This window comes from Notamacropus eugenii, chromosome 5 (assembly GCF_028372415.1).
Source record: "Notamacropus eugenii isolate mMacEug1 chromosome 5, mMacEug1.pri_v2, whole genome shotgun sequence".
Classification (NCBI taxonomy): domain Eukaryota; kingdom Metazoa; phylum Chordata; class Mammalia; order Diprotodontia; family Macropodidae; genus Notamacropus; species Notamacropus eugenii.
The window spans coordinates 218,943,917-218,971,830 of NC_092876.1; the positions used below are offsets into that span (position 1 = coordinate 218,943,917).

Here is a 27,914-nt window from a genome sequence, read left to right on the forward strand (position 1 = left end):
TGATTTTGGGGGGAGCTAAAAGAACCTTCCACTCAAAGATTATTCTCTTTTATTGGTCTTACAGGATGCCTGAAATTCTTTACTTCAGGGACTCTTTTATTAATGGCCCATATTAAATGTAGCATTATCTAGGAGGAGGTAATACATTAAGCTTTTCTCAACTATTAGTCCTGGTTTTAATTAGCTATTTAGGTTCTAGGCATTAAACTTGGTCAAGGAGAAATGAAAAAAACAAGCAGTTAACAACTACTGAGTTTAAGAAGAAGGAAACAGATCCAGAAAGGTCCTAAATTTCACCCTAAACAAACATTTTTGAACTGTGTGTGATCTACAGAGAATTGTATGGTGAGTGCAAAGCTACCCTCTTAAGCAGGGGAATAAATTTTTAAAAAAAAAATAATTCAATTTTAGTCTATTTTCAGTTCCAAATCCTTTCTCTTCCATTTCCTCTTCCCCCATTCACTGAACAGGAAAAACAAAACCCGTTACAAATTACAATTGTCAAGTAAGACAAATCCCTACGTTAGTTATGTCCCCTTTGCCCCCCAAATATGCTTCAATCAACACTCTAAGTTCATCATCTTTCTATTTGTAGGTGGTTAGTATGTTTTGTTGTTAAGTCCTCTGGAACTGTAGTTAATTCCATTGTATTGATCCTGCTAGGGTTCCTGAGTTTCAAAGTTATTTGTTTCTATATTACTGTTAATATTATACAAATTCTTTTCCTGCTTTTGCTCACTTCATGTTGCATCAGTTTATACAAGTCTTCCCGGTTTTTCTATGACCTCATCATTACATGTATCATATATATATATGTATATATATATATATATATATATATATATATATATATATATATATATATATATATATATATATATATATATATATGTACATATATACCACAACTAGTAAGCCATTCCCCAACTGATAGGCATTCTTTCAATTTCCAGTTCTTTGCCATAATGAAGCTTCATACATATTTTTGAATCCTTACATGGATTCTTTAATTCTTTGACTTTTTTGGGATACAGTGCAAGTAGTGATATTGTTGGGTTTAACAAGCTTTTTGGGCATCGTTCCACATTGCTTTCCAAAATGGCTGGACCAGTTCACATGCCTTAATGTACCAAGAGTGGGGGGCAGGGAGAAGTACATCGCCTATTTTGTGTCATGGACCCCTTTGGCAGTCTAACTGAATCCTATGGATCTCTTCTCAGAATAATCTTTTAAAATGCATAACATAAAATGCATAGGATTAAGAAAAAACCCAATCATATTGAAAATAAAGTTGTATTTTTTTCCCACCCAAGTTAATAGATCCTTTGAAATCTATCCATGGAGCCCTCTGTAGTCTGTGGACCCCAGATTAAAAACCCCTGTTTTAGAGCCTTAACTCCAGAAGGGCAAGGATCATATTTTATTTAAACTTTGAATCTACCCTAGGCCCTTCCATAATGTCCTACACACAGTAGATACTTGATAAATATTTATCAAATTAAAATTTTGATATGATGGGGTTTGAACACAATATATTAATGAAACTATTATGAAATTCTGTTTGTTATATTATGTAAAATAAAACTATGCTGTGTTTGCCTATATATACATCATGTTGAGAGCCCTGGAGTGACTGGGACCAGTAGAGTAAGAACACAGAGGGGTGTTCATCTGTATTGTCCTCTCTGCTTAGCTGAGAAGGATAGTGCTAGGGTAGCACCAGGAGGTGCAGGGTTCAAAATCCAGATCATCAAACTGGGGATGGAGGCTTCTTGTAACAGCAAGATAAGGGAAAAGCCAGGTTAAGAGAACAACCAGGGGAGCCTTTGATCTGAAGGGCACTGGGCTGATGATGTCAAATTAGGTGGATCTCTCAACAAATCACTAAAGGCAGAACCAGCTGCTATAATCTGATTGGAGGAAATTTTCTTGTGGTCAATGAATCAAGAATAAAGGGAACTAGCTGAAGGTGAGAAAGAATTAGCTTCCAGAGGCTAGAAAACGAATATCTCCAAAAGGTGTATGAGAGGGGCAAAGGTCACAGTTTTCATTTGGGAACCCGGAGGAATATTTTCACTCCATCCTCAACTTTTTGTAATTAGGCTTCTGCCCCAACCATTCTATTAAACGTGTTCTTTCAAAGGTCCTGTAATCTCTGCTGCTGGAAAGACTGAGACTGGTAGATTGCTTGAACTCAGGAGTTCTGAGTTACAGTAGGACTAAACTGGAGCAAGTGTATTCACTAGATCTGGCATCAATATGGGGAGCCCCTGTAACGGAGGGAAGCCCTCAGTTCTGGGCTGCATGAGGATGGGCAAACTGATCCAGGTTGGAAACAATGCAAGTCCAGACTTACAGACCAATTAGTCCAGTATAAGTGAGATAAGAAACCCAGAAGATAAGAAGAGAATGGATATTCTGGGCCCAGGGATTTCAGAATCCCTGATCCTGAGTTGTTAGAATCGGATCTTGTTGCTCTGTTGGTCAGCACCACTGTAGCTATCCATTTTCCCTCTCCAGGGCTTTCAAGGTTTCTCCATCCTGTGGTTTTCTCAGAAAAGCCTTCTACCTCTGGCTATATAGCTTGGTCACACTGGTGGCTCATTTTGCTGGAGGGGCCCTTTTTCCTATTTTCCATGGGCTTCTGATCTAATTTTCTTTTGTGCAGTTCTGGGATGGAAGACGTGGCTCACTTACTGGAGGTTCTTGTTGACTTTTTGGCTTATTTGGTCTGGTATAAACTTCAAGATTTCGTTGGAGTATGTGGTAGTTGAGGTCTCTCATTCAGGCAGTTATGTCAAAAACTTAAAGCAGATTGATTTTGAGGCACTATTTAATTATTCACCTCCACTGTTACCCACACCACTGAATGCACATAAGTTGGTTTTTCCCAAGGTTTTTCCATTTCCCCCTTCAAATTCATCCATATTGAAACAGGCAAAATAGAGAGAACAGGCTGCTACTGAATTGGAATAGGAATCAATTCTAACTAGTCTAAGAAATCTAGAAATGTACACATTTCTTTCATTGAATGAAATGGATCCATCAGAAATGTGAAGGACAAATGACAATTTAATTTTATATTGATGAAAGGTTTGAGAGTTTTAAAGCACGACAGATGACCATTTTTTCAGAATATGCTCTAGATATAATGAATCTAAATCTGGAAATAATCATTTTCCAAAAGAATTCCAATTTTTTATTAAAAATTTTAAGGCACTGTTACTGTACATATTTGCATATCTCCCATAAATACACTACCTTAGCTCTTTCAATGACAGACTGAGATGCTATGTTGTACAATTTCCAGGGCAAAGAAACTAGTATGATGGACTTAGGGCATTTGTTTATTCCAATAAAACAAGGTATTTGCAGAATATATTAAGACTTATTTAGAAAACTATACACAACTTTAACATAATTTAATAGCCTTGGGAGCAAGCTATAAAATAAAACTATGCATATTTGTATACAAAAATTCTCAGAAGTGCAAATATTTATAAGTAGAATACTGAATAAAACATTTATACAAAATTAGTATTTCCAGAGGGTGCATCATTAGAACTAGATGCCAAATTATAAAATGTTATAGCATTAACCATAGAAAATTAATGTTCCTTGACAAATCATGATATTAAATATTATATTAGGAATTGTAGTAATATTTTAAATCTCAATCTCTCTATGTTCACAAGTATAGGATATATCCATTATTCTCTGCATTGCCCTCATTTCCCCTTTAAGAGTATCTTCTATGTACCACCTATTTATTTACATGCTGTTGCCTCCTCCTCAATTAGAATGGGAGCTCCCAGGGGCAGACACTGCTTTTGCCTTTCTTTGTATACCTAATGCTTACACGGCCCCTGTCACATTATACACACTTAATAAATGCTTGTTCATTGATGTCTTTGGTTCTGTTTTTTTGGAGGGAGAAAAGGCAGGAAAGCATTCTCATTCAAAATTATTTTAGTCAAAAATTAGCCCAGTGAGGTATATCATGTCTCATTTTCCAGTTGCTGCTTTAGTTGGTTCCCTTTAGTGGGAAACAATGACCTTCAGTACATATATAATTACATAAAAACACTGTCACAGTAATGGGGTGAACACTAAATGCCTGTAATGTTTTCTCCTCTTGCCCCACACTTTAGAAAACGAAGAAACAAAGCCTTCCTAAGGTTAGAAGCTGTGTCATTCTAAGCAAAATTATGAATAAGAAAGGGATCTCTGAGATGAAAGAAATCTTAATTATCATCAAAATGTGTAACACACAAAAAAAGCGATCTGCCAAAAGTTGACACTTACAAAGCATGAGTCAGTCAACATTTCACCTTAGGAAAAGATCTTACCTTCTCCTTCCTCTTCTCCCTCTCTTTAACTTCTCTCTCTTAGCCCTGAGGCAAATGACTAAAAATAGAGGAAAAACCACATATCTCAAATCATATTTAAATTTGGTCGTTCCCTGATTATTGTTGTACTAACCAGTATATGCTGGTAGTAAACTGATTGCACAAATGTGGAAATTACATTGTCCACAAGGCAGAATGTTCTAATACAAGGTAACTTCTACCTTCAGTTTTCCCACCAATTAGAGATGCATGACCTAGCACAATAACATTCATTCATTTTCTTATGTATTCTGTATCTTATATTGTAACATGGTCAGCTCAAATGCCCACTAAACTGTCCTATTTTCAATTTAGTTTTTCATTCTAGTCTTACCATGCTAATAATTAAAATAATAAAAAATGGCATGTGACCGTATGAACATTAAAAAAACAACCAACTAATCACAGGTTAGAGACCTAAAATGTCCCCAAAAGCTTCAATTTGCTCCATGTGAAATATGCACCATGCTCCTTGCAATACATTTGAAAATCTACTTTTCTTTAACAAATGGCAAATCAATAAGCTTTTAGAATAATTCAGTCACGGAAAGATGGAAGCATAATCTCATCTTCATTCACCCCATGGTCAAAGCGCACCAAAGAGAAGCCAGCCCAGTGAAGACGTTTCTTTTGGTAGAGGCGCCACATCAGGACACAAACTAAAGCTAAGAAGGTCATAACAGCGATTGCGATAGCCACTGCTCTGTAGTTTCTTCCTGTAGTAGGGAGGGATTGGATATTGGAGGAAATGAGAGAGGAAAGAGATAATCAATATTTTTGGTTTTATTAAAAGCATATAAAAGCACATTAATTCAGCCCAGTACATATAAATCCTAAGTTCATGGGTGTTTGTTTCAATCATTCTTTCTAGCTGTGTGACTGTGGTCAAGCCACTTGACCTCTCTGACTCGGTTTTCTCATCTGTAAAATGGGGATAATAATAGCACCTACCTTCCCAGGGTTGTTGTGAGGATCAAATGTGATAATATTTGCAAAGCACTTTACATACCTTAGAGTGCCGTAAAAAATGCTAGCCATTCTTGTTCATAATACATTCTAGCCATCTTGGTACTTCAACAATTAATTTGGAAAAAAACACATTATTTACTATATTTGTTGTTCAGTTGTTTTTCTGTCATGTCCCACTCTTTGTGACCCCATTTGAGTTTATGTGGCAGAGATATTAGAGTGGTTTGCCATTTCCTTTTTCAGTTCATTTTACAGATGAGGATCTGAGGCAAACAAGGTTAAGCTAGTAAGTATCAGAGGCTGGATTTGAACTCAGGTCCTCTTCACTCCAGGGCCAGTACTCTATCCACTGCCCCACTTGCTATATATAAAATGCATTTAATTAATATTCTTGTGACTTTTATGGCAATTTCTTCCAAAAAAGATCAAGAAACTTTTACAATTCTCATATTCTCAGAGCAGTCTTTCTAGAGTATCACACTTCAATATATTTTTTGATCCTAGACAAGTTGCTAAAAACTACAATCTTCTTATGTTTCATTTGCATTGGACTGAGCTATAATTATAGAAAATTTTCCATTGCCCTGGTTAAATTGTTATTTGTAAATCACTTAGTACTATTTAATCTTTAAATGATCAAATCACCAGGGTGATTTAAACTGTAAATTCCTAGCTTTCCACAATTCAGGTTCTATAATGATTAATAAATCTGCATCAATATTTCATCTTTAATATTCTGCTTACTGAAATGGGAAAATATTCTGTCTCTTCTACCCCCAAAACCCACATGGAAAGAAATGCTGAATTGTGAAGAATTCAGAAGCTTTTCCCACGGAGACAAAATCATTAATGTCGTATTTTATATTATAGTACCAGTGAGTGATGAAAACATCTGTATAATTATGTTTTCCCCTGATGATTTTCAGTAGTTAGTAACAATTAAAAACAATCCATGCACAGATTCAAAGTTACCATGAAATTTAATGGGTCTGAGGAAAGAAGGAGAGTAAGCCACAATGAAATAATGAAAGCTCAGTTTCCTATACATTCATATGATCATAATTTTGGAGCTGGAAGAGACCTCAGATATCATCTCCTCTAACCTAATTTTACAGATGAGGAAACTGAGGTATAGAGAGCTTAAGTGATTTATCTTAAGATCATTTAAGTGGGAAATTCAGGTTCTTTGCTACATCCCTCTTCTACTATACAATGCTGCCTTAATTAAATCCTATTCTTTAAAAGTTTTCAAAGTTAAAATTTTCCTTTAAAATGAAGGAGCTCCAAATTTTTCCCTGGACAGAAGTTAGTTACATGGAGGTTAATGTTTGTTAGTTTTCAAATGAATCTTAGCTTGCTCTTGCATTTTTCTTTGTATTTAATCAAGTTTCATCATAGTATCTATGCAAAATAATTCTTTATAATTCAGAGGTGTGTTGTTTCTAGAATTGATAAGCCTTGGACCAAAGCCAAACCTTTGCGCCTGCTTGATGTATTAATTTTCTGGCAACATGCTGCTCTACAGTAGTATTTTAATTTACTATAAACCTCTACATAGCCTATTTAAGACCAAGTCAAAGCTTACCCATAGGGACTTTGCAGACAGCTCTTCCGTGGCCTTGGTCACATTTAACTTTAGTCCACGTTTCACTTGAGGCCAGCAAGACGCTACAATTTCCACCAATATTCGTACTTTCATTTCCCCATTTGACATATTCTGATACTGAACCATCCAACCAGCTCCAAGAGTCATCTATAGGATGGGATTATAGCAAGGTTTGGTTATCACTTCCAAAATTTCAAGTAAAATATGAAAAGGTTCTGAAGCATGAAGAAAGTTATATTTCTTACAATGTGTAGTTTGGATGAAAGCATCTTTGCTACAAATATACTTCTAGCATTAGAAAAAGCCCTAATTCCTTCTCTTTGTTTAGTCCAAGTTAACTCAAACCATATAGCTTCCTTCTGAAAACTTCCACTAATGAAATAGTGCTTTACATTAATTCTTTAGGGCCAGGGTGCAAATATCAATAGTATCATTTTGTAACAATCACTGTTAGGAACTGATCTGCGTACAGTGAAGCACCTTGAAGGGTGAGAACACAAATGTGAAAAATATCCAGTATACAGAGGACCAGGCAGCCCAATATTAGTGAGATGGGTCCTAGAAGTTTAGGCCTTTTTTTTTTTTAGAACACAAAACAAAAGTATAAACAATCTTGTTGATCCAAGACTCTCAGAAACAAGTGTCCATTATCACCCAAACTTCTTATTATACTTTGCATAGAGGTACTTTTCCATTAGTACTAATTCATTAAAAAATGTATAAGTTTCCAAACCAGGCCAGGAGACATAGGATCACTTGTCAACAGAATCTCAGAAGGGACCTCAAAAGGCATTTAGTCAAGCTACTCTTGACAAGAGTCCTTTCTGCAACGTGTCTGACAAGTGGTTCTCTAGCCCTTGCCTTTGGGAAGGCATCCCTTACACCCCATTCCACTTTTAGCATTGTTAGGAAGTTTTTCCTTTATCAAGGTGAAATCTTTCTCCCTCCTTTCCCTTCCCAGCTTCCATCCATAGCTTCCGATTCCTACTTCTGCTCTCTAAGGTCATGCAGACCAAGTATAAATCCCTCTTACATGTAACATTTTTTCAGATATTTCAAGGCAGCTTTAATCCCACTCCCTAACTATAGTTACACACTAAGGTTCTGTCTTGGACCTTCTCTTTTCATACGTTCTACCTTAGTGACCTCATCAGATCCCATGGATCTTGCTTCTCTAGGAAGATCTATATATTCAGTCAATCTCCTGAATTCCGATTCCACATCACTGGTCAGAAGCTATAGTGGTATAGTAGATAGAATGTTGAACTTGAAGTCAGACCTGAGTTCAAATTCTGTCTCAGATGCCTTTTTTTAAACTGTGTAATACTAGGCAACTCATTAATTAGTTGATGTCTCAGTTACCTTATTTTTAAAATGGGGATAATAGCACCTATGTTATAGATTGTTGTGAAGATCAACAGAGATAATACATTATAAAGCACTATTACTATTATTACTTATTGGCCATTTCAAATTGGACATCACATAGGTATCTGAAACTTCACATATCTAAAAATAAAACTCGTTCTTAAGCCCTCCCTCTGCTTTCTATGTCTTGCATATTCCTAAACATGTAACTCTTGTCATTTCCATTAGGATGTAACTCCTTCAGGACAGAGATTTTCATCTTTATCTCCCTAGTGCCTTTCGAACAATAGGTCCTTAATAAATATTGGATGATTGATTTGCACTTGGGCTAAACATCCACAGAACCTTTAACCAATGCTGAAATGGCAGGAGTCTGAGGCTTTCCCCCAACAATGAAGAATTTTTAGTAAAGTCCACCATTTTATAGTGTTCAGAAAAGGCTAAAATTGAGACAAGTTTCTATGAGACTAGTCAGAGATTTGTCTGCACAACGAATACATAGAAAAGTAACACTTACCATTAGGGTGCTGAGATAATCCAAGCCAAACTCTCATTGTGACATAATTATGTTCTCTTATCATTCTGCTTACAAACATATTCTCATCTTCATTTTTTATGGTAACAATGGTTGCTGCACTATCTGAAGTAGTAAAATTAGTGTGTTAAAGGCATATCTACTTTAGGAGTTTTCAATACACACAAATGATTAATCTGTAATACAATAAAGAAAGCTATTATGGAAAAATGTTGATACAGAAAGATGCATTTTGAACCATGTAAAAATCAATCTTCACCTAAAAATCCTAAGCCTTTATATTGAAACTAATCTTTAAAAGGCCCTGTAAGCAGTAGCTTTCGGAACTAGGCAATAAATATCTCCATTTCCCTAAAAAGATACTGGTATGAAAGAATGCCCCCAAATTTCCAGATTGACAATTTTGTACCTAGAGGATTTTAACTTCTTAGAAATATTTTTATGGTGACACTTTTTTATCCTGAAGATTCAGTCTTCTGGACCTTCTATACCATAACAGCTAAGAGATAATGACTAGGAAAATAAGACGGTGGAAAAATAGACAGCCATTTAAAACTTGACTAAAATATCACATTTTGCTCACATAAATTTTTAATTTGTTTCTATTAGGATAGAAATTAAATGTGCCTGATATGCTATGGGCCTTTCAAAAGACCTATTCATGACAGAATTTAAGCAAGTACATTTGGTTATGTCCCTAAAATAGTACCTAATTAGTAAGAATAGGCTAGGTAGCTCTGATCCCTCATGTCTTTTTATCATCAGTTCATAAACATGCTGCCTTGTTTTCCAAGAATTATTGAATCTTGGAATAGAAACATTTAACTGGAAAGTCAAAGTACAGACCTTTAAAAGGGATTGTATGCTATGACAATTTCTCCTCAGTTTCCAAGCTGAGGTTCTAAAGGGACTGTTAGAATGGGAGCTCAGAATTAAGAGTGTAAACTCTCAGAGGTCAACGACCGTGTCACTTTCGTCTTTGTATGCTCAGCACTTAATCTAGGGTACTGTCTGTTTTATAGGAGCTTAACAAATACGTGTTGATTGATTAGTTGATCCAGGCTTGTGGTTAGGCTGTTGTCCTCTAGAGGAAGCCATATTCAGTCTCCAGAAGGAGTCATGGAATAACAAGGACCTGTAGCAGGTGCAGGTGATGTAGACACCTGAGAGTTAGCATGCTGTCAGGCCAACTTCTGGTAAGATAATAAACAGAGAAGGAAGGCACAGTATGTAAATATTAAATACATTTCATGCTAAATAAACACTACACATTTCATGCTAAATAATTAAATACTACCATGTTGTCTCAAATTGTACATAATAATAATGAAAGTATTTACATAGTGCTTCAAGGTTTATATTATCTCATTTTGTCATAACTCTGGTGAATTAAGTGGCACTATTACTCTCATTTTACAGAGGAGGAAACTGAGGCAAAGTTTAAGTGACTTGCTCAGAGTCACACAGCTAGTGAATGTCTGAGGGTGGAATGAACTCAGGCCTTTCTGACTCCAAGCCCAGAATGCTATCCGCTACCCCACTTAGCTGTCTTTAACGACAAGACTATTGTTACATGGATAAGAGCTCCAGAGATTTTGAATTCTTTATATCCTTTAGAGGTAGGGGTTTTTTAATTTATCTTAAGTTTTATATGTGGAACAGCATATTATAGACACACCTACCATCCATCAGAACATCTTTTCAGAGAAATAGAAATTTGAAGACTCCTCACAGATAGGAGCAGTATAATTAGATGAGATTTCCATTTGTGTGGTTAAATTGTTAATGCAAGGATACTGACCAGATGGACACTATGCTAGATGGGCAACGTAGATAGCATTTTCCCAATATGAGTAAATGATCTCCATGAATTGTATACCCAAGGAAACTCAACTAAATGACCCATATAACTTGTTACGGTCAGGACTAAAAGATAATTTTTTTCTACACTGCTATTTTCACTGACATTGTGTTGATACCTAGCATAGTATGAATCATTCTGAATTTCTTCCCTTTTGTTTTCTTATCTTCACCCTGAGCTAGTCTAAGTTAAGGAATAAGAAGTGCACCATACCAAGTTCTGAACATAGCTGTCTGGCCTCCAAGAAACTATGCAATGCCTTGTCAAATGTATAGCAGGAGTCTCCAAATGGAATCCATGGGATCCCTTTGGGTGATGGACACCGTGAGGAGTATTTTTGAAGAGCTTGCGGTTTAGCTGCAAAAAAGATTGATAAGATGATACTTATAGGTATCGAAATCTTGCAAATAAAATTAAGCTCCTCTGTTTTTAGCACAGAGCAGCTCTGTCATCAGGTGGCAATATATCTTGTGAAGGGCAAGGGCCCCTCTCTTTTCAGAGTTCACCTTTCTGGGATATAATTTTTTTTTAATTATCAAATTAGAAGATAATTACGACTGGATTGTAGATTAAGAGCCAGAAAAGACATCACAGGACATTGAGTAGAGCTTCTTCATTTGAGAGATGGGGAAACTGAGGCCTAGGAAAGTTAAGTGATTTGCACAAAGTCATAAAGGTAGTAAGAGACAGAGGCAGGATTTGAACCCTAGGTCCTCCGAATCCAGAGCAGGTGTGCTTACCATTATACCAAGATGCCTCCTTCCCCCTCCAAAAAAGAAAGCAAACTCAATATTTATATAAAATTGTAAAGTTTGCAAAAAGCCTTATCCTTAAAACAACCCTGTCTTCATTTTACAGGTAAGAAAACTGAAGCTCACATAGGTTAGGATAAAGAATTAGAACTTGAAGAGAACTCAGAGGTGTTCTAAATAATTTGTCTAAAGTACTGTAACACTTGCAAGCTATTCTCAAGTGAAATGCTTTGCTTTGGGAGGTAGAAAGTGCTTCCACACAAGAGGTCTGTGAATGAAGGCCAGATGACTACTTGCTGGGAATGTGGTAGACAGTATTCTTATTTAGGTATGGGCTGAAATGGAGTCCGACATTTTCTCTACTGGCCTCATCTCGCAATGGTAGGTGTTTTGTAATCGCTCAAGTGATTTTCATGTCAGAAAAAATAAGCAAAGGTAGGGAACAACTTAGATAATTGCTGACATTCTCTCCTTCCTTGGATTTTGTGACACTTTTATGAGTTGTCTTCCTTACTAACTCTCATCTTCTCCACTAGGTTCTTTAATCACTGAATGGGAGTTGTCTCAGACAAACTGAGACCCGGGAAAGATCTTAGCTTTAAAAGGCCAAGGACTCCCACTGCATCCTGGGCCATCTCTAGCTGTTCTGAGCTTTATTTTGTCACTGGACCCAGATGGCTCCGGAGAAGAGAGGCTGGTGACTTTGCACAGTCCTGCCTCACATAAGTCCAATTCACTTGCAAGTCATGATATCACCTTCCTGATGTCACCGTCCTCTTTGAGAAAGAAGGATAAACAGTAATCATCAAATTCTAACTTGAAAACTTCTCCCAGGCTCAGTTCTTATTCCTCCAGTTTTTCCCCTCTGTGAGTTTAATTTCATTAAAGTGTTTAACCACTCTTTTGCCTTCCACCATCAGCTTTATTTTGAAGATTCTTTTCATCTCTAGTTTTTTGTATCTGAACTTTTTGTTTCTCTAGTTGCCTAAAGGATATCTCCACATGGCTATCTCTTGGTTACCTGAAATTGGCAAGATCCCAAACTATTTCCATACATAATGCCATTCCATCTTAACCTCCATGTCACTGTAAATAGCTTCACTATTTCTTCCCTGATGAGCCTAACACTTTGGAATCATTTACTTGCTTCTCACTTTCCCTTCTACTGTAAGTACAAAAGTAATTTCTGTGCTATGGAAAGGGAAGTTTAGAGGGTTTTTTGATTTGGGGTTTTTTTGGACAAAAGATGCTTAGATTATGTTTAAAAAGAAAACTCTGTTAGAGCGTTGGATCTGGAATCAAGAACTGAATTCATCTTCAGACACTTAACAGCTGTGTAACCCTGGGCAAGTCATTTTGTTTTGGTTTTCCCATCTGTAAAAATAAGAATAGCACCTTTCTCCAAGGGTTGTTTTATGGATCAAATGAGATAATTGTACAAAGTACTTAGTACAAGGACTAGCACATAGTAAGAACTGTATTTTGTTGTTCGAACCCTTGGCAAAGATACTGGAGTGGTTTGCCATTTCCTTTTCCAGCTCATTTTACAGATGAGAAAACTGAGGCAAACAAGGTGAAAGGACTTGTCTAGAGTCACATGACTAGTGTCTGAGACCAGATCTGAACTCAGTTAGATGGGTTTTCTGGACCAGCACTCTCTCACTGCACCACCTAGATGCCCCAAGCACTATTTAAACATTAATCATTATTTCTCTGAACATTTACTGGTTGGGATCTTTACTATAAACTTGCAAATGACATGCAGCTCATCATTCCAGGCTATATTAAATGTAATAAATACAGTTATTTGTTTATATTCTTGGAGCTAACAATGATTGGCAGATGGCAATTTGGGAAGCTGTTTTAAAGAACTTCTCATTTTAAGTTTTTCATATCAGAGCAAAGAATTTAGAGTTAGAAGGCTTCTTAAGGATCATCAAGTCCAAATTCCTCATTTTAACGATGGAGGAAACAAGGTCACAGAAATGTTAAATAGCAAAGCTGGAATGAGAACTTGGGTCCTCTGATCCCAAATGTATCTTGCTATATCTCTTGTGTGAAAGGATCATTCTTTATTTTCATTTATATTAGTATTCCCAGTGCTTTGCACATAGTAGGTGCTTGATAAATGCTTACTGACTTACTGACTTAAATGTAATATTTTTCATCTTGGTTTAAGGATAGATGCTCATTAACATTTTGGATACTATTTAACCTATCAGAACTACCATAAAATTCCAGGAGAAAGGTTTTTGGGGCAAAGTTTCTTTAACTTTTTGTGTGTGTCATGGACCCATCTTAGAGCAGAATAATAAAGAAAACCAATCATATCAAAATAAAGATGTATTATTTTTTCCTCCTCCAAGTTCTTGGGCTCCAGGTTAAGAAGCATTGCTTTAGAAGGAGCCCTCTACAGTTACTGTCTTACTTGTCCCTGTGTCCAAAGAGAATTTTACATATATTTATATTTCAACTGTAATGCCTATAATTATCTAAATGTTTTCATGGAGAAATAATAATTTAATCCTGTGAAGCATTCCCAGCATGTATAAAATTATCACCTTGGATATTCATTCTACACAACCTCTGTGTCTCACCTTTCTTACCTGTAAAATGAGATGAGACCAGATTATCTCGAAAGTCACCTTCCAGGCCTAAAGCTTATGAGCCTCTGATACTTTTGTGTTGTTCATATAAGTGTAGTGAGTTCCCTCACAAGAAGTGCAAGAGAGAACTGTCCTGACTTGCACATTCATAAGGGAGGGAGAGACAGTGAGACAGTAGAAATTATATATTATTTTAGAGGGTGGTAGTTCTTGATGCTGAGTGATTAAATCTGTTTGGTGCAGGCCTCCACTGTCAGAAAAGGCACAGCCAAGATAGAGCTTTATAATACATCCATGCAACAAACATAACATTCTAAAGCAACACTTACCTTTTTTAGGTTTGTAACAAATAGCACCATCCATAACAGAATTGCATTTTTCATGCCTCCAAATTCCTTTAGGTTCCAAGACAACACAATTTCCTGTAGAATTTTGTTCCTTCCACGGAGTGTAGTCAAATGTGCTTCCATCAGACCACTCAAAAGTTGAGTCACTTCCCTGTTTTAATAAGTAGTAATAAGGTTCTGAATCTAGATCCAATTTAAGGTAAAAAAAGAAAACCCCAACACACTATATGCACTTAAAAAATAGTATGATACATTAGTTTTGTATTTCTTAGTACTCTAATGGAATATTTATTTGGCTTATTGATTTAGGACTTTTAATTTCAGCATTTTATATAAAACTTGGAACATTTTCTTATAAACAAGTTGAAATTGAGATATTCAACTTGAGGTTTTATTCTGTTTCTAGAGGACTGATTTTTTTTTTAGAAGTTCTAAAAGTTGTGACAAATGCTGGGAGTCTTTTGCATGTAGTAATCTTAAAGAACTTTTTTCTGCTTACTTAAAACATCCTTAAGATGGTAGATAAGCTATTTAGAGCTAAAAGAGACCTTAAGAGATACTTGTGTCTAACTCTTTCAATTTACAGATAAGAATTGAGATTAAGTCATTTGCTCAAAGTACCATGGGTAGCCAGTGTCCTTGGACAAGTGACCTTATCTCTCTGTGCCTCAGGTTTTCATTTATAAAATGAAGGAGTTGGTGTAAATGGATGCTAAAATTCCTCTTAGATCTATGATCCTCTGGTGCCATGTTAAGTATATTTGTAAAAACTTCTTTAAGTGTCATAAGTAATTGTCTCCCAGCATCTGTTATAATTCTAGAATTATAATCTCAAAGTTTACTACTATCGCTTATTAATATTCTACATTTGACTTATATCAGAATCATTGTAGAGGCCACACTTTTCACATAATTCACTGCCTTTGTAAGTTGGTATCAGCTACATTTTAGATAGAAAAGGTAGAAATGACTTAATGGTATGAAGAAAGGAGGACACACAGCAAGAAAGTATCTGAGCCAAGGTGGCTTGTGAGGGGGGTCATGTGGCACGCTCCTTTTGATATCTAAACCCATAGTTCTTACCTGTTATCAAAATCTTGGTAGATATCATGGACTTCTGGTGAGACAGATGGCATACTACGGTCCAGGGCTATCATAATTCCTAGGACACTAGGGTGCTTTGGAATGGAGGGGGTAGCAGTGAAAGTAATGGTTTTAAAAAGAAAATCCCCAGTAGTGCTGATATCTAGACTCAATTTAACATACTACACTGAATTATCATGCCAGGTTTGGAAATTATATCTCAAAGACATCAAATTTAGAGCAATATTTGGAATTAATTATTTATGGGCAGGGTCTATTTATGATCCATACATAATTTATGAGCTGAGTGCTTCCATCTACTAAATGAAAATAATGCTGATTGAATATGTGTGAGAAAGCTTTATTCACATAATTCTGTAATATGCTACTTACATCGTGACTTGACAGTCCAGTCCATAATGGAAATCCGTCGCGTTTTGCAAGATCCTCCAAAAAGAGCTGACTTTTTTTGTCATGCACACTTGCTAAAGAGCCCCCATTTTGGGAACATTCTTTCAAGGCTTCATACCATGTGAATTTTTTTTGAACAACATTATATATAGAATCTTCATATGGAATTAATTGCGGCAGGGTTCGATTATATTCTTCCTTGTAGTCAACTATGATGTTTAAATAAGGTGTTAGTGATTCAATTTAAATAAATTTAAACTATGTTTCAGACAGTCAGTCAACTGGTATTTATTAAATGCTTACTGTGTACAGGGCCTGTCTAGCACTAGACAATGCTATAGGACTTAATTTTTTGACTTGTTGATTGTCTAGACTTAAGAAAGTGATGGAAAAAATGTTAAAACAGCAGATTAAATGCAAGTGTGTGGTGCATACATCCCCTTTCCTTCCCCTCCCAGCTTAGAGCCAGTTGTTAAATGTTTACCAGCACATTCCTGGATAGTTATGCATTTTTTTTTACAAATGTGAAGACTCATGATGAGACTGAATAATGACATTTTAGATAATGGCTTTCTCCTCAGGTCTCATTGTCCCAGAACATTAGAGATGGAAAAAATTTTATAGACCATCTAGTCTGGCTGCCTTTTACAGATGAAGAAACTGAGACCTTGAGGGGTTAAGTGATTTGTCTAAAGTTATACAGCTAGTAGGTGGAAGAGTCAGGATTTCCACAAAGGGGCTTCTAGATGAGCTCTGTATCAAGTTAAATCAAATTCAGCAATCATGTATTTACTTATAAGCAACGTCATACAAAGAGAAAATGAAATACAGTCCCTGGTCCCTGATACTGACCATTTTCTCTTACAAAAAAACAAAAGAAGTTTAGGATGGATGATACTTTTAAGGGGACATCTAATTTATCTTATTTCCTCTTAAAAGGTTCAGATCTGAACCACCCCTCTGAAGTGTGACACTGATGTTCCACTGATGTCTAAGATCAGTAAATATACTGTAGAGAGACCTAGTGATATGGTCCAGAGAAGGAAACTTCTTCCCCTCCACATCACTGCTACAGCACTCTGGCAGGATATTAAGTGAGGGAAGGAAGCTGCTTATATCTTTCATTAGACTGTGAAAACTGACTCCATATTTCCATTAAGAGCTGCCCCTGGTCTAATACATTCAGTAATTTTAAAGGAAATTTCTAAAGTATTTCTAAGAGAAAGCCTAAACAATATTTTATTTTCATTATCAATAAATTCTTACAGATAAATGAAACTATTCCTACTTAAATTTATGCCCCACAGTCTTAATAAATGATATGCCAGGCACTATTTGTAAGCTGTTCTGCCAGATTGTAATTAAAAATTGTTCACATAGATGCTCTAAAGTTTACCAAGCCCTTTTCCTACAGGAATCTCATTAGGTAATTAGAGCAAGCATTCTCATTTTACAGATGAGAACTGGAAAGGTTAATATAGCGGTAGGGAACTTGCAGCCTCTAGGCCACATGTGACCCTCTAGGTCTTCAAGTGCAGCCCTTTGACTAAATCCAAACTTCACAGAACAAATCCCCTTAATAAAAGGATTTGTTCTGCAAAACTTGGACTCAGTCAAAAGGCTGTACCCAAGGACCTAGAAGGCCATGTGTAGCCTTGAACCTGTGTAGCCAGGTTCCCACTCTGGGGTTAGTAAGTGTTGGAGTTGTGACTTGAGCCCAGGTCTTCCGGCTTCAAATCCAGTGCAATGATAAACAGCAACATGGAAGAGAATATGGATTGATAGACCTGAATGCAGAGCTACATCTGAATTCTACCTTTTACATATATACTAGCTGCGTGATGATGGGCAAGTCCCTTAACTGCTAGGTGCGTTGGTTTTTAAATATGTAAAATGGGGATGAAAATACTGCATAAAATTGTGAGGAAGATGCTTTGCAATCCTTGGATTGCTATTTATAGGGCAAAGACAATTCTTTAGCTTACATTTCATTCATATTTCCCTTTTTTCCCCTTTTGGTAGTGGTTGCAAGAGGGAGTGGACCTATCACTTCACTGATATAGAGAAGTCCTAGTGACAAACTCCTTTTACCAGAGCAGAGAAGCACAGTGTTCGAGACCTGTCTAGGGGCACTCACGGGTTAAATGAATTAATGACCCAGAGTCCCATAGTTAGCTGTGTCAGAAGCTAGACTTGAACACAAGTCTTCCTGACTCTAAGACTGGTTCTCTATACCCTACACCATGCTGACTCTCCTTAAATTCAAATCTGTCCCACTTTTAAAAAAATCTAACCTTGAGCAAAGTACTAAGATAAAAAAATGCAGGCCAGTACTTGCTTTTTATGTTTTTTAGACTTTCCACTTGAACTATCTTGAAAGCTCTCCACATTTTCTAGTCAATATACTGCAAATGGATTTGATTTCTAGGCCCTAATCGATCACAGAATTGCATCCTTAGTATTTTTCTAGGCAGTTTTTTGGATCACTTCCCATTATGCTAAAAAACTGTCACCTATGAATTTAAATTCTCCCTTTCTAATTATAATGAGAATAAAGCCATCTTAACTAATATTCAGCCCTGTTTCATTTTTTCTCTTAATTATCACAATTAGATTCATTACTTACCCATTTCAATTTTACAAGCAAGAATGCTGCGTTGGTGAAAATAAAGAGCTTCTTTGACATTATTATAAAGGTAGATATCCCAGAAGCCATCAGTATTCAAGCCAGCATAAAATTGCTTGCTTTTTATAGTTGGTCTTCCTGTTTTCCAGTTTACATAGGATAAGGCAGTCTTGTCATACCATTTTAAAGAATCATCTAAAGAGAAGAAATATGTTTAGAAACAAAAATGTTAAGCCTCATACACACATTTGGGACTGCTAATAGGTCTAACCTGACAACTTCCTTCTCATATCCTTTATTAGTCTTCTCTACTTTCAGAGCAATGGGGTCATTCTTCGTCTCTCGGGGATTTTGTAATACTCTTACCTCCCCACAAGAGTACTATATGGCATATTTTTAATTGACCACATTTAGAAAACAATTATAATTTCATTGTGTGTCAATACCTTAGGTACTACAACATCAAATGTGGGAATCAGTAGTCTTGATCTGAACCATCAGCATTTGGATATACTTCAATAATCTTAGCTTCGTAAACAAAAGTAGACTACAGCAAACACAGGTGGATGAAATTTTGCATATTTCTTCAGAAATTACTATATTTACTTACATGATTTCCTTTCTAATTTCACAGACTTTTGACTGCTACACTGTGATGATGAGAAAATGTTTAAAGTTACTGGTCAAGAGACATTAACTTTGGCAGTTGTTACATAATTTTCTCAACAGGGGCTGTCTTGGCTATCAGTTACAGCAACTACTGGAAGCATTTGAAGGCTTGATAAGGGAAACTGAAGAGGCATGAATAGGGGTTGAACATTCTTCCATTTGTTTTTATGAAGAAAGGTTTAATTAACCACAGCTTATACCTCTTCAACTAATCTTACACAGTGTTCATTAAGCTTCAACTAGACTGAAATTAAACAAATTTTAAAGACTGTACCTCCTCCTCAAAAGTGATGGTAGAGGGGGAGAAAATGCACAAGCAAATATGGTTTATGCTAGATGCATAAATTTCAATGTGGCATTTAGTGCTATAGTCTAGTCTTACAAGTAGTTTTCAAAGAAGGTGCCAACCTCATCAAAATTCTAATTGGCATAACAAATCGTGCCAGTTTCATCCATGTTCCAGTTTTCTTACCAGTTTTTGGCCTAGCTATTCCCATTTCCCTACTGGTTCTCATCTCACTTGGCAAAGAACCTAAGCATCTGTCTATAGTAATTATGCTACAGAGAAGCAGTACATATGTTTACATTTTATGGCCTGCTGCTTTATTTTTATGGTTCTCTTAACCAACAGAGAATAAGGCATATGCTTCAACATCAAGGTCAAGGGTACCTTACTTCTCCAAAATCTTTGCTTTTTCCCCCTTAGTAAATAGATGCCCATATTCCATAGTTCCTATGCAAAGAGAACACTTGCTCATCTTGAACGAGTTCCACCAGGTGGTGGGCATTTCTTAGTGGCCACATTGTGGCTCTAACAGGGGTGGGGAACCTGTGGCCTCAGGGCTACATGTGGCCCTCTAGGTCCTCAAGCGTGGCCCTTTGACTGAATCCAAACATTGTGGAACAAATCCTTTCTGTAGAGGTTGCAAGTTCCCCACCCCTGCTAGCACCTTGTAACTTCTTTCTCCAGTTCTGGCCCATGGCCTCATCTTGAGCCAATCAAAATTTTTAAAAAATAAGCAACAAAATATCCTTTTCAGAGCTAGACTATAGAATGAAAAAATATAACTTCCAAACTGATCTTAAAATCAAGACTGTAATTGGACATTCAGAATATTGGACTACCTACATCAGGAAGGTATAGATTCAAGCGTCAACTTTAACACTTACTAGCCAGGTAATCCTGAGGGAGCAATTCAGCCTCTCTCAGATTCAGTTTATTCATCTGCTAAATGGGCATGGTATCGTATGTATTAGGGACTCAAATGTGACAATGTCATTAAAGTACTTTGCAAATGTTAAAGGACTACATATGTACCAGTCATTATTATTCATTATTCAAATATTATTATTCAGTTGTTTAAGAAATCTAGGCCATTGTTGAAAATCCTCACAAAAAACTTCTCTTCAATCTTCAAAAGAAACATTTTCCATTTATATCTAAAAGGTATTAGGAAGCTAAACTACAGGCCTGCCTTTTACCATCAACTAAATTCTAAATTTTGCCACCACCATCCCCTGCCCCTCAATTGATGGCAAAGGGCAAATCCATAGCTTGACCTAGGTTTTTGTGCTTTCCATTGGCACTTGGCTACCCATCTACATGGGGAAGGGGAAATGGGTTGATACTCTTTAGGGGGTTTTACCTGAAAGTAGCTGAGAGGCAAAGATATTATATGTATTAAACAGTAAGGCTGAACAAGATCTACCAAGATCTAGGATGTAGCTAGAAATGTAGACTGCCCTTCTCAGATGTACTTTATACCAACTGATAGTCAAAAGTAACTGAATTTGGGATACTTTGTTTAGAGGAAGGTAACTGCTTGCTATTCTGGTATTCCTTAGAACAGATTTAAGCATCAGAAGAATTTTCAGAATGTGTTATACATTCTTAAAATGGATTTTTAGACCGATAGCTTAAAAAAAATCTCCATAATAGTTTATATATGGGGTGGCAGGTAGGGGAGGTATCTTAACATCAAGTTTATGAAATTTAAAAAATATTTTGATATTTATTTCAACATAATGAATTTCTTTTATAATCCCATTATGCATTTAAAACATTATTTTAAGAAAGGGTTCATTGACTTTAGCAGCTTATCAAAAGAGCCTACAACACAGAAAAGATTAAGAACCCTTGCCTTGTATAATGTCTATTTAAAAAATGGTTGAAAAAATGAAAAGAAGTTTCTAGTGATTAAGTCTCAAGAAAAACTGGCTCAAAATTTCAAACAAATTATATACGTATATCCACTTGTATGTGTATGTGTGCATATATACACAGACACAATAGGTTTATCATATATAATAAATGTCTCTTGTCATATGTGTGTGTGTGCATACACACATACATATACATACACTCCAATAAACTCACTCAGGAACCATAATAACTCTATAGAGTTATAAACTCTATAGAAAACTCATAAAAACTCTATAAAAATTCATAATAAGTCAATCATTACTGATGAGGGAGTAGGGACTAAATGGAGGAGTTAATATAAGTTTATTTCAAGAAAGACTGAAATAATCAGAGTTGATGACTTCCAGATCCTCCTTTCTGTCAGATCCTTTCATTGTCTTCTGGCTTGCGTATGCATGCATACACACACACACACCTGTATATACATATTTGTCTAGCCATCTCTCTTTCTCTATCTATATGTATTTATATATAATATATATTTTAGGAAGCTTATATTCTTTTATTATCATCTGCATATTATTCTCAAACCTCTTTTCCCCAGGCATCTTTTCTGCTACCCAATTCCAGATCTTTCATGATCTATCTAATTAAAGGAAAAATCATTTTCCATTGTTTGACTCCAAGTCTTTGCAAGCGTAGAGAGTGAGTAAAAAGTGAGAGTGGGGCAAAAGATCTCATAATTTACATATGTCAAAGACATTCCTTCTTACTTCTTTGCCCTAAATACGAAATATGGAGCTATATATTCCATTGGTCACCCATACTTTTGTAGATTGACAAATAGGTAATTACATAGAACAAGACCAAGAAGGGGAAAAAAGCCTTTAGACATAACTCACCATCATAAGTTATACCCAACAATACCCATGAAGCCATATAATTGAAGTACAGAAGCTGTTCACGAACAAAGTCATTCTCTCTCTCATCTCGAATACTCAGAGCGTGTGCCTTTGGATCTATTAAATCAAAAGTCTTCAATTAACTGCATGTCAAAACTGTTAACATTTAATACTTAGATTTACTTTGATGAATGAGTTCATCAAAGCCCAATTACAGTGAAAGATCATTGTAACATGTCAATATAAACACCTCCCTACACTCCTAAACAGAAATGAGAAGCAGGTCAAGAAGTTAAATTTGGTCTACATCAAGCAGAGAATCCTATAGTTGTATACGACAGAAATGAAAACATGCTTATACTCTTTACTTTCTAATATCAAAGTACCTTTTCAGACTGTACCAACCCATCTCTATGGAGGACAATCAAACTGTTCATATTAATAGTATGCTTTAAGAGTTCATGTCACAGAATGACTTTATACAAACCCCTTTTTGTAGGGTGTGAGAAACTTACCTGATCACAAATTAAACTGAGTAGTGAACAGTACTCTATATATAGACAATTCTTGCTTTATGTAAATTCACATTATACAAATTTGACTTTATGTAAAGAATTATGAAAGAAATCAAGATCGGGAGTGATTGTGAATGTCAAGGCATATTATTTACGTGCTACATTTGCCCAGGAAATTGCAGCTTTGGATGCAGGTAAGGACTTGACATTGAGAGATTTCTGGAAGTCTTAAAATATTTACCATACAACCTGGAATATTGCTAAGACCATGGGAAGATATAACAGAAACATGTATGAAGAACGTTTGGAAAAGAGTGTGTTTACAGTTTGTTCCCAATTTTTGTGCATTTGACAAAGATGAAATGTCTGAAGCAGTGAAAGACTGTAAACTAAGCAGAAGAACTGGAGCTAGAAATAGAGGAGAATGATGTGGAGGAGTTCACTGAGGCTCATGGAGAACTGCTGAATGAGGATTTGATTGAGCAGCTAGCTGTAAAGACTGCAGAAGAAAAGTAAGCTTAAGAATCTAAGGTCAAATTAAAGGGGTTCACAATGAAACAGTTGACAGAAGCATTTCACAATTTGAGCAAATTTTTTTCTTGTGTTGAAAAGATGGATCCAAATATGTCAAGATTTTTAGAAGTTCCAAGTCTAGAACAGGATAATATTGCTTGTTATTATCAGATACGCAGGGGGGAAAAATGAGAAGTACTGTTCAAAGATCTCTCAATAGTGTCATAAAAAAAACTGCATAGCCAACTACCAGTGACAAAGGCTAGGGGCAATGGATGGGGGAGGGGCAACATACAACACTCCTACGTTAACTTTACTGTATGGCACTGTGCATACTTTATCACTAACTTTACCTTTCATCTCATAATTCTGTTTACTCTCATGATACAATATTTAATAACAGCACTATTGTGTATGTCTTTGTTATAAAAGACTAAGCGAAGTGAATGGTGAGGGCAAATTCACATTACATAAAAACTGCTTTTACGTAGAGGTCTGTGGAATATTCTACTTACCTACAGTGAGAATTGTCAATGTATTAGATATGGGAAATTTTTAAACATGCAATCTTCCTATAAATTATAGCTAATAAACTTCAGCTATTCCATTCTCCTTTCCTTATCATTTTATGAAACTTTCCCTTAAAGGAGACTTTCTGAGGAAATATTCTTTCCTGGGTAAGAATACCACAGTGGGAATAAGGGAGACCCTCAGTAAAAGCCTTTATGAGCCACACACTGCTTAAGTTCATTTTTCTGCCTGCAGGGATCTTGGCCAGATCAAGTTGATTCTTACCCAGAGAAAAACACTAATTGATGAAACTTGGATTGATTAAAGAGATTTCACTCTCCTTACACACATTTAAAGCCATTTATAATGTAATCCTCCCCACCCCCAACTACCATTCCAGTCTTAACATCATCTACTGTCCTTCCCTTCTCTCCCCACTAGGCACTCTTCAATCCAGTGACAGTGGCCTCCTTCCTATTCCTTATGTAAAACACTCCATCTCCTCACTCCAAGGTGATTTTCTTCGTTGTCCCCCATGCCTTAGAATGCTCTCCCTCCTCAGCTCTACCTCTTAGCCTCCCTCAAGTCCCAGCTAAAATCCCACTTCCTACAGGAAACCTTTCCATGTCCTCTCTTAATTCTGGTGCCTTCCCTTTGTTGATTGTTTCCTATTCATCCTGTAAAGAACTTATTTGGACATAGTTAGCATATTGTCTCCCGCGTTAGATTGTGAGCTCCTCAGGGGAAGCAACTGTCTTTTGCCTTTCTTTGTGTGCCCAGCACTTAGTATGATGCCTGGCACATAGTAGGCATTTTAAAAGTGCTTCCTGAATTAAAACGTGCAAATATACATACACAAGTCAGAGTCTAGGACCAGTGGCATTAATGACCAGGTAATACAGAAAAGCACACCAAAGGAGCAGGTAGGAAAGGCACACCCAGACTACTGACTAAAGGGATCCCTTGCATCCATGTTTCTAGCAGTGCTGTCAACATCAAATAGAAATGTGGCCATTAATCTGTATATAAATATCCCCATGGGCCACATTTTGACTTAGTTTTAAAATGTAATGAAATCTACGTCTTACTCTTTATTTATTTTGTTAAATATTTCCCACTTATATTTTAATCTGGTTTGGGCTGTTCTGGGGAGTGTTGCAGGCACACCTCTCTTCTAAATAACTCAAGTTTACAGAACCGATACTTGCCAAGTAGTCAGTTTCGTGCTCAGACAAAACTCCTGCTGACTTGGCTCTTTGGTGCCCTGACCTCGAAGACAAGGGGAATGATTTCAGTTATGCAGCTACTGGAAGCTGCGCTGCTCCCTCATTGAATTTTTAATCTGTCACTGACATTTCCTCCCAGTCTCCCTGCAGCCTCCATGCTATGACCAGATCATGAGCAGAGCCGATGGCCCCCATCCTGGTCAGCTCTGCCTATGGTCTGGGGGCTTGGATATGATGGGATTCATGTTCTGCTCTTTCTCCCGACTGCCTTAAAGAAGGGCTAGTTGTGACAGACTGGAGGAGCACAACTTTTTAAAACATTTTAAAAAAATAACTTGTGAGCACAATTTTATCCTAATGTTTATCTTATCAAAAGTATTCTTCCTCTAAATTAATCTAGTGCTTGGACACCTGCCCCACTCTAGACTCCCATTTTTACCCAGACTCTTGCTAAATCCCATGATAACACCTGAATGATTTCTCTACCTTGTTTAAAACACTTTGTAACTTATGTTATACATGTGCGGCAGTCAGGTGGTATAGTGAGAATGCTGGACTGGGAGTCAGGAAGACCTGAGTTCAAATCCAGTCTCATACACTTAATAGCTATGTGACCCTGGGCAAGTCACTTAACACTATTTGCCTCAGATTCTTCATCTGTAAAATGAGCTGGAGAACGAAATGGCAAACCACTTCAGTATCTCTGCTCAGAAAACCCCAAATGGGTTCACAGAGAGTCACACATGACTGAAATGACTAAAAAACAACAAACTTACTTTCACCTGTTTGTTTCTAAAACTGATAGGAGAATGAAAAAGACTGTCACTGCTTTAATCTTCTCAATACAGAAATCTTCATATGTTTTTTTTGATGAAATGATGTGGTATAAATGGAAATACCTAACGAGAAATTCTGAGATGTATAAGTACATTAGGAAACAGAAATATCAAAAATATGCTTCCCTCATATTCTTCTTTCATCTAATCCTTTCTGTGCATACAAGAGTTGTACATCATAGAATTAATTCTGAAATACACTATACTTACTTAGCTTCTGACAGTTAATTTGAGCTTCATTATTTGTTATTGCTAGGAACCTATTTTTGGCAATCATGAAATTGTAGCAACTATTTTGAAACGGTATCCAAGGTGTATTGAGAACAGTAGATGGACATTTCACAGTGTCAACTTTCTTCACCTCTTTTTTTGACTCATCTAGAAGACATAATGATAACAGATGATTATAAGCATTCATATTACCATAGCACTTTAAAAGTTATGAAGCACTTTCCTCACTAGACCTCCATGAAGTGGGCACCTCAGGTTTTATTCTCCCAACCATCTTGAAAAAAAACCAACTTGAAATTTTAAAGAAAAATCACTAAACTGAATATACTCTGGCTCAACAGTAGTACCACAATGCATATACTACAAGGAAAGTTAAAGACAGAGGGAAAGGTGACACATGCACAAAAATGTTTAAAGCAGCACTTTCTGTGATAACAACGAGCTGGAGACAAAGTGGGTAGCCATTGAATGGACTGAACAAATTGTGGCATATAATTGGAATAGAATATTTTTATGTTCTAGGGAAAAAAGAGGAATACACAGGTTCCAGAGATCATTGGGGAGACCTGAATAAATAGAATGAATAAAACAGAATGAAGTATGCATTATATCTTAATAATACAGAATGAAGTATTCATAACTATGAGAAGAATTTACATTGCAATCATAAAAACACAAAGGAAAGCAACTTTGAAAAACATAAAAACTGTGATAAATACTGTTAATTATTGTGATTTTAGTAGGCAAGAGTGAAGAATGCTTAGGGGAGCTAGATGGCACAGGGAATAGAGTGCCAGGTTTGGAGTCATGAAGACTCATCTTTCTGAGTTAAAAATCTGGCCTCAGACACTTACTAGCTGTGTGACTCTGGGCAAGTCATTTAACCCTGTTTGCTTCAGTTTCCCCATCTGTAAGATGAGCTGGAGAAGAAAATGACAAACCACTCCAGTATCTTTGCCAAGAAAACCTCATCCAAGGTCTTGAAGAGCTGGACAAGCCAGAAATGACAGAACAACAAAAAAGAATACTTTCTTCCTCTTGGCAGAAGGGCAGTCAAAAGTGGGAAAGTAGAAGGTGGGAAATGAGGCATCCATTAGCAGAAGTCATGATTGAGTATGTTGATTTATTTTAAGTGTAACAAGAGAGACTAAGAAATCATATAGAAATAACAGTAATGTAAACATATGAAACCATCAATAAAACATTTTAAAATAAAATATTTTTATACTCATACTTTAGAAAAAAGTAGAACTGTCACTGCTGGATTATCCTACAAATGTTAAATACCATATGGTTAACCGCCTAGACCATATTAGGAATTTTCAAAAGGACCTTGATGTTGTGGCCTAGAAGTAAACACTCTGTTCATGACCACTTGGTCCTCTTGAACTAAGATAACAGGGGTTCGCTTTAGAAGAGAAGTTGCCCACTATAACCTTCCTGGCTTCATGGTAGAATGGTTGAATACTTAGGAAGAAGATAATATGAAATAAATTGGAATGTTTATGTTTCTTGCACCATAGAAGGTCTCATAGGGGTCCATTTCAGAAAAAATGAGCAGGAAGGACTTTTTCCAAGTTCCTAGAACAATTTCGGGTAAATTCTCTAAAGACCTCTCTGTAATTTCTTGAGATGCAGTTGAATGAGACACTTCCATATCTAAATAGATGCATTCTTCAAAAAAATAAATACATGAATGATATTTCCCCCACTTCCAGATATTGGATATCCAAGAAAATCCAATTATAATTTTCTTTTAAGGAATACAGATTTTTTTTTAAAAGGAAAAGTAATTAATTGGAATGGATATACTACTT

The 27,914-nt window shown here is 36.3% G+C and overlaps 1 protein-coding gene across 2 annotated transcripts in view; it reads right to left on the bottom strand.

Annotated features, from left to right (window-relative positions):
• Nucleotides 1–27,914, bottom strand: part of LY75 (lymphocyte antigen 75) — a 185,195-nt gene that overhangs the window by 61,393 nt on the left and 95,888 nt on the right. Inside the window, exons 27-35 of one of the 2 annotated variants that reach the window (XM_072612118.1) lie at nt 26,077–26,244; nt 22,267–22,383; nt 18,553–18,747; nt 15,909–16,135; nt 14,415–14,583; nt 10,941–11,084; nt 8,849–8,971; nt 6,943–7,110; nt 3,174–5,104 (exon numbers count right to left, since the gene is read on the bottom strand). In XM_072612118.1, coding sequence (XP_072468219.1) covers nt 4,926–5,104; nt 6,943–7,110; nt 8,849–8,971; nt 10,941–11,084; nt 14,415–14,583; nt 15,909–16,135; nt 18,553–18,747; nt 22,267–22,383; nt 26,077–26,244 — 1,490 coding nt within the window. In that variant the 3' untranslated portion in view covers nt 3,174–4,925. Of the gene's footprint in view, nt 1–3,173; nt 5,105–6,942; nt 7,111–8,848; nt 8,972–10,940; nt 11,085–14,414; nt 14,584–15,908; nt 16,136–18,552; nt 18,748–22,266; nt 22,384–26,076; nt 26,245–27,914 lie in introns of those variants that run through there. The other variant, XM_072612121.1, reaches the window with a different exon arrangement.